The 7,735-nt window shown below is 53.0% G+C and overlaps 1 protein-coding gene across 1 annotated transcript; it reads right to left on the minus strand.

The window, feature by feature from the left end:
• Positions 1 to 3,775: 3,775 nt before the first annotated feature.
• Positions 3,776 to 6,474, minus strand: LOC119341070 (pollen receptor-like kinase 4). Its single transcript, XM_037612967.1, has 2 exons — positions 5,778 to 6,474; positions 3,776 to 5,667 (listed from the first exon to the last, which is right to left on the minus strand). Exons 1-2 carry the CDS (start codon positions 6,472 to 6,474, stop codon positions 4,133 to 4,135), a joined length of 2,232 nt encoding a protein of 743 aa, XP_037468864.1. The 3' UTR covers positions 3,776 to 4,132.
• Positions 6,475 to 7,735: the final 1,261 nt, after the last annotated feature.

Genomic DNA, 7,735 nt, shown 5'->3' on the forward strand with positions numbered 1-7,735 from the left:
ATTGATATCCTTTTTTGTGGGATTGCTACAGATAGATATCGACTGGGCATGAATTGATTGATTGATTACCCTCTGTTTCCTTCCAAAGTTTTTTTTTTGAAAAAAGTGTATATTAATATCGCGGAGATACCAACTACACCCAGCCTCTGCACCAACAAAATGTCACAAACGACATCCAGGATGCACACAACCTGAAAGAAAAAAGGAAGACGAAAAGGAAAAAAAAAGGCCCCGCCACGGTAATCAACCTCGCAGCAGCAACCCAACAAAACTACCACCAAATACAACACCCGGAATACAAAAAGGTTCTCCAAAGGCTACGCCTCCAAGGAGGGAAACAGTACACAAGCGCCGTCGTCGCCGATCGAAGATCTTAGGTTTTCACGCTGGAGAAAGTATGAGCTCTCAAAACAATTCCTTCAACACGGCCATTGCCAGACACAACCAATGAAGGTCAGGCCTTAGGTTTTCACCCTTAAAGTCAACACTCGACACTTGAGAAGCGCCACCAAACTTGAATTCCTCCAGTGCTAACGCCCCCACTTGCCAAGGCTACTACTGCAAATCATCAAACACCATGCTCGCAGTTACCAAATCCAAACTGGATCACCGGCCTCCGCGAAGCAAAATCTTCAGCGCCTCGGAGGTCTCCGCCAACATTGGTCCTCCAATCTCAGCTACCATGACCTTCTCCACCGCAGTATAGACCATGAAAATCAAGATGCCGACATGTCCCATGGTTTCGACACCCACAGAGCTTCGCGCCGCACCGTCATGAAGCCACGCAGGCGGATATGTGTGCGCACGACCGGATTCCATCCTATCCAGATATCCAGGAGCTTCATAAGCCAAATCGAGAAGATTTCTGGAAGAAGATCCGAAACACATCTGATGGCCAGATCGAAGAGGAGCAGACATGTTGAATGTTGCCCTGATGCGAGAAGAATGCTAGGATCGCCACCATTAATCTGAAGACTCGCAAGCCCCCACACCGCGAGTCACGACCCAGCATGAACGACAGAAGAGGAGACGACAGCCCAACTAGCAACTGCATGTCGTCGCCGGCGTGGCCAAGGCCACAACCTGCTTACCCCGCAGCACAAGCCTTGACTGGATCCCCATGGCCAGATCGGATCCATGGCCCAGATCAGATCCATAGCCTAGATCAAGACACCGCGATCTAGCTCGCACGCCGAAGATGGCCGCTGCGGTGGCGCACCACGTCCCCCTCGACGCCACTCCGCCTGGATCCTCAGGCACCGGCCAAGACGGCCGCGCCGCCCCATGCCCTGAAACAGCGCCCCACCTCCTCCTGTGTGATGCTGCCGAGGAAACACCTCCCCTGCCCACCGTCTTCGACGGGATGGGCGCCGCCAGCGCCGTAGGCGTCGGCAACAGCGACGGCAGGGGACGCATATCGTAGGGGGACCCTAGAGAGATCGGTGGGGATGGCCTCCGGAGCCGCCCGGGAGGGGAGCGACCCGTGAGGGGTGGGGAGGGGATTCAGAGACTACGTTCCAAAGTTATTTGGTCGTCCGCGCGAGTTTTTTTTTTTGAGACCTCGCGAGTGGTGTTGCTTACGTGACGGTAGCACCGCGCGGGGAAACACAAAGTACCTGCTGTTGCAATCCCTGCCCTGACCCTTGTTACGTTCTGATAGTCGCGATTTGCTTCCATTTTTGTTTGAGCGAACTTTGCTTTTCTGGCAATATCCTAATCATGTTCTAGAAGTCCACCACAGACCCGCCAAGTCGTTCGCTTATCCATGGTTTCCACCCCGAGTATTTCTTTTGTTTTAAATTGTTTGAATTGCTTACCACGTTTGTCACATGGTATCAATGGGTTTCTTACTACCGCTCATTAGGGTAATGGGAGAATATCATACGAAAACCAATATTCAATGAAAATTTCGTGGAAACCATATTTTAAAGTTTCAAAAAATACTGAAGAAAATGTAGGATGTTAAGAGGGTGATGTTTTATCGTCACACGAAATTTCAAATTGAAACACATTACGAGATTCGAGCAATGACAAAGAAAGCTTCAGCCCTGAATAGTGACATTACTGCTTAGCACTATTCAATGCTGATTTTGTCTTTTTCATATCTCACATCTTGTAATGGCGTTTCAACTTGAAATTTTGTGTGGCAATAAAGCATCATCTTCTTAACATCCCGTATTTTTTTCAGATTTTTTCATAGTTTTAAATAGCCGGCTATAGCTCTGCTATAGCCCACTATAGCCTTTTCAGCAGGGTGCCGCTAAATGGTCGCCTTCACAAATAGCCCGCTTTAGCCCGCTATAGCTGATTTGGAGGTCCGCCGCTATTTTTCATAGACCGCTATTTAAAACATTGGATTTTTTTGAAACTTTAAAACATCTTTTTCTCGTGGTTTTCATCGGTTTCCATCGAATGTTGGTTTCCGTATGATATTTCCCCTTAGGGTAATAATCTTCGGATCCGAAGTCCCTATTGAACGCCCACTGCGTTAATTGTCAAAGTGTCGCACAGGCGATCGAACCCGAACGCGAGAGATGGGCTGGACTACTTTGAGGGTTTTGCACAGTACAAGCCAACAGGTCCTGGGAACCTTCCAGAAAGGTTCCTGGCATGGTTTTTTCTTTACTAGTTTTCTTTCCGGTTTTTTCCTTTTCCTTGTATTTTTGTTTCTTTTTTTTATCAAAATCACAAAATTAAAATACGCAAATAATTTCCAGAATTTCAAAAATTGTTCGTGTTTTCCGAAATCATTCACATTTTGAAACATTGTTTGCATTTTTTTCCAAAAAATGTACAAACTTTCAAAAAACAAATCACATTGTCAAAAAATGTTAATGTTTTCAAAAACTTCCGTATTTTTCATATTTTTTCAAAAAACTATTCATGTTTCCAAAAACAATTGCTCTCCGTTTTCAAAAAATGTTCATGAATTTATAAAACCATTTAAAATTTGGTTCACAAATTTTCAAGAAATATTTGCGATTTTTTCAAAAAAAAAATGCTATAGTGCTGCTATAGGAAAAACCGGGTCGCTATAGTGTCAAACAGGGCACTACATAGAAAATTGTGTCGCTATAGGCAAAGTGCCCTATGTTCGTTTCTCAGTTTCCAAATGAGGCCGCTTGGGAATTCCTAACGCAGGTTTCGAGTGGGAGTGGTTCGGAAATTTTGAACTAATCTAGAAACGTGTTCTGGGAGCCCAACATAGACCCACCAAAGCCGCTGAAGCCGCACCACCGCTTCCTTCACCATCACCAGCACAACGTCCCAACCTAGCGGTACCGCCTCGTACCGGCGCCCTGTGCAAGGAGACGAAACGCCTCGCAGCTGCTGACGTCGGCGAGGCTTTGCTCAACCGCGTCCTCTGCTGGAGATGAGGAAGGGGAGGGGAAATTGTCGGCGGCGGTGAGAGATCCCTCCCCGTATCCAGCGTGAGGGGAGGAGTTTTTTCCCTCTCCTCTCAAACCTGTTGGAAAGAATTCTTTATTTTTTTTTCCATGACACAATCAAATAGGCCAAAATCCTGTGGGATTTCATATGATACGAGCAAGACATTTCAATATTGGGAGTAGCTAGAACTCATCTAGATGAGATATAATTTGGTCTCATTCATTTTGAAAACAAGAACAGATACAACCCAGGTCAGCACACACGCGTCTTATAGCATCACATCCAATGGCTATAAAAGGTGAATGAGACAAAATTATATCTTATCTAGATGGGTTCTAGCAAAACTATTCAATATTTGCGTTTTTCCTGCTGGCCATGTTTTTAGAATATGTGATTCAAAAGGCCCTAAATTTTGCAACTGTGAACAGAATCTGTACTAAAACACAACCCAACAATGTTCTGAAATTCTGAATCCCTAATCCGCTCAGATGAACATCAGATGAACACCAATTAGCTAAAGATGAAGAACTGTGTTAAAAAGAAAAACTAAAGATGTAGAACTGAGAGAACATTTAATTACCAAATTACTGCTACCACTGAACATCGAATTAAGGTAGAGTGCAGATCAGTACGTACTAGGTCCATGTTTAGCGTTGGCTCCATGTACGTGCGTGTCACACGGAGCGTGCTTAGTTGGGTCGTGTGTTGATGTGTGAGCATGCATGGATCCATGGACGACCGATCAGTGGATGGCGACGTTGGTGAAGTCCTCGTCGCGCTCGGTGCCGTCGCTTATCGACGAGTAGAAGGAGTTGTCCTCCCTGTCGCCGCGTGCTTTGGCCTTGAGCTCCTCGATGCCCTTCACCGCGTCCTTGAGCTCCGACCGGCTCTCCGCGTTGCCGTCGCAGCACGCCAAGCCGATCTTGATCAGCTTCACCGCCTCCTCCTTGTCCGCCTCGTCGTCGAACCTGAGGTCCGGATCCGCCACCTTCCGCAGCCAGTTCTCCTCCGGCGTCGACGCCACGAGGCCGGCGAGGTCGTTCGGGTTCTGCTGCTCCTGCTCCGGCGCCGCCGACGCCTTCAGGTCGTACGACGGCGGCCGCCCCGTGACGACCTCGAGGATGAGGAGCCCGAGGCACCAGACGTCGCTCTTCTTGGACGACTTGCCGAACTGCTTCCGCTCGGGCGACTTGAAGGCCACCATGAGCTGCGCGGCGTGGGACTGGTTCATCACCGGCACCAGCGCGTAGTCGGTCATCAGCGGCTCGAAGCGCTCGTCCAGCAGGATGTTGGACGACTTGAGGTGGCCGTGAGGCACCGTCAGCATCGGCAGCTCGTCGTACATGTAGCTCAGCGCGCTCGCCACGCCCTTGATGATCTTGAGCCGCGCCGCCCAGTGCACCACCGCCTTCTTCACCCCGCGCCCCTCGCCGTGGAGGAGGTGGGCGAGGCTCTTGTTCTGGACGTAGTCGTGCATCAGGAGCTTCTCCTCCTTGCGGTAGTAGTAGGCGACGAGCGGGAGGAGGTTGGGGTGGGAGAGCCGCCCCAGCCGCCGCATGTGCTCCTCGAACTCCTCCCTGCCCACGCGGTTCATCTCCTTGAACCGCTTCACCACGATGGACTGCCCGCCGGTCAGGGTGGCGCGGTAGCACAGGCCGAGGTTGGAGCCGGCGTTGCCGCCCAGCACCTCCGCCGTCGCCTTGAGCAGGTCCTGCAGCTCGAATAACCTGCCCCGGTCCTCGCGCACGAACGTCAGCCGCCCCTGCTCCCCCGCCCTACGCGTGCCGCCTCCGGCTGCCGAAGCAGTTGCGGCGGTAGGGGAGCCTAACGATGCGACCATGCGCCCCGAGTCGCCCTTCGTTGGCTCTGCGTTGATCTTCCTCATCGAGGGCTTCTTCGAGATTGACGGGCCGAAATTCTCGGTGTCGTACTCTCGCCGCCGCCTCTGAAGCGCCAAGAGCGCGAAGCCCAAGAGGGCCAGCACACCGAGGATTGCCACCAGGACGCCGTAGGACATAGAGCCCTCGGTGGGCTCCTTAGGAGCAGCATCTTGTGCGGCCTTGTCTGCCGGCGGTCCCGTCGTTTTGTCTGCCGCCGGGACTGCCGGCGGCGACGGCTGGGCTCCGCCTTTGTCAGACGATGGAGGCGTTTCCGTTTTAGCAGGCGCTGGCGGCGGAGACGACGGAGGCGTTTCCGTTTTAGCGGGCGCCGGAGTCAGTGACGTCGGCGGGGCCGCGCATTTCTGGTCAAGTAATCCACCGCAAAGCTTCTTGTTGCCTGCACCGAAGGAGAATGTCAGGGCCAGACATACATGCGCCGTCGTTCGTTGACGTTGCAGCACCAACCAACTAAGGCCGTCCGGTAATGTGCATACGTATTTTGCTCACCGGCAAACATGGCGGCGCCCATGGATTTGAGGCTCGCCGGAATCTCCCCCTCCAGCTCATTGTTAGCGACATTGACGACCTTTAGTTCCTTCTGCGGGAGCTCAGGGATTTTGCCCTGGAACTTGTTATCATCGAGCAGCAGGTCCATGAGCTTGGGCACGCCGGCGAGCGAGGCCGGGATTGGGCCGGAGAAATTGTTCTTGGACAGGGCCACCTTCTTGAGCGAGCTCATCCCGTCGAACGCGTCGGCAGGGATCTCGCCGGAGAACTTGTTCCCGGAGAGGAAGATGGCGCGAAGCACGGGGAGCTCGTTCACGTCGGGCATGGGGCCGGTGAACTGATTGTCCATGAAGCTAACCGAGCGGAGGCCGCGGAGGCCCTTGAGCGGGCGCAGGTCGATCGTGCCGGACAAAGCCATGTTCTCCAGCTGCAGGCCCGTCACTTCGCCCTTGTGGCATATGACGCCCGCCCAGCTGGAGCCGGCGCCGGCGCAGGGGCGTGTGCCAGGCGACCAGTTGCGCAGCACGCCTGCGTCGTCCTTGATGCTGCCCTTCAGCTTGAGGAGCGCGTCGGCGGCGGCGTCGGGCGACGGGGAGCTGTCCGCTAGCTGGCGCGCGGCGTGGGCGGCGGCCGGGAGCAGGAGGAGGCAGACGGCGATCGACAAGAGGCGCGCGGGGAGGGGTGGCGCTCCGGCCATGTCCGGGGCGGTGCCGGGGAGCCAGCCCGCCGGCGCCACCGGTTGACGACGGCGGGCGGATGCGGCGACGTCGCAGCCACGAAGCTGCAACCCGGTGCTTCTCGGGCGCGCGGGAGGCGTTGGCTGGCCGGCCAGCACACGTTGTTGTCGTCGAGAGGAACGCAGCGCAGGGAAGGGAGACGCAGCGCGCGCAACCCCGGAAACGGAGAAGACTCAGGGGCGCGCGCGCGTGTGCGCTCGCGGGTGGTGTGGGAGAGAGAATTCGGGAGCGTGTGTGTGGGTGGGAGGGTGGTGGCGAGAGAGAGAACTGTGGCGTAATCAATGGCGGCCTATTGCTCCTGCCCAAGAATAGAGCAAGGTCTCTGCATGCGCCGATGAGGCTGAGGTTGTCCAAGTCAAGTCTTTCTAGCCAAATCAAGCTTATGCAAACACTCTTCAAGGCCAAAATCGATTCGCCTCCCCCCATTTCCCGCCATTTTTTGCGAGCAACCTTCTTGGCAGCACTTCCTCTAGAAATTGGGACTGACTACCAGGTACCAGCCAGTTGACTGAATTTGTGAGTTGGCTGTGGCTCAGTCACTCTGCATGCAGCTCGTGGTGTGGGGTGCCTGCCTCCGTGCGTGAGCTAGCTAGCTTTTTTTTTTTTCAGAGCACGCCAATGGCGTACCTTAGCTTTATAGAAGATGAAGAAATATTTACAAGAGATTACAAAGTGGCGTCCACTTCACATAAGCGTCCGCCCTCCCGATCTTCGATGTCCACCTAAGGAACTACTCACAAAAATGTAACACTTCACTTCTACTGGCTAACTCCCACAGTTTGCGTTCTCTGAGGATGCACTCCATAGTACCTAGCTCATTCATGATGCCAGCCCTACCAAATACTCTATTGTTCCTTTGTTTCCATAAACACCAGGCAATGAGCATCACAAATGAATCAAAGTCCTTCCGCATGGTCTTCGGCACTGCCTTCCTGGCTCTCATCCACCAAACTTGCAGAGGAGCATTGCCATCCGGTAGCAGGGCAAGATCAATCCCTGTCTTAGCGAAGCAAAGGTACCACACCTGCCTAGCGAACACACAATGAGTCAAAATGTGGTCCACAGTGTCTTCTTCTTCTTGCTCGCAGAGAAAGCATGGCGATGTTGTTTCTTGTAGGCCATGTCGAGCTCTCCTATCCGATGTCCATAGCCTGTACTGAAGTGCCAACCACATAAAGATTTGGCAAGAGAGTGGTGCTTTGCTTTTCCATATGGTTGCCG

The sequence above is a fragment of the Triticum dicoccoides genome, chromosome 7B, assembly GCF_002162155.2.
Source record: "Triticum dicoccoides isolate Atlit2015 ecotype Zavitan chromosome 7B, WEW_v2.0, whole genome shotgun sequence".
Classification (NCBI taxonomy): domain Eukaryota; kingdom Viridiplantae; phylum Streptophyta; class Magnoliopsida; order Poales; family Poaceae; genus Triticum; species Triticum dicoccoides.

Bases quoted from the DNA above. Each gene is read 5' to 3' on its own strand.
- LOC119341070 (XM_037612967.1), bottom strand. From the start codon at position 6,474: ATGGCCGGAGCGCCACCCCTCCCCGCGCGCCTCTTGTCGATCGCCGTC. The intron at 5,668-5,777 runs GTGAGCAAAATA...CCTTCGGTGCAG, and splicing joins GGGCGCCGCCATGTTTGCCG to GCAACAAGAAGCTTTGCGGT.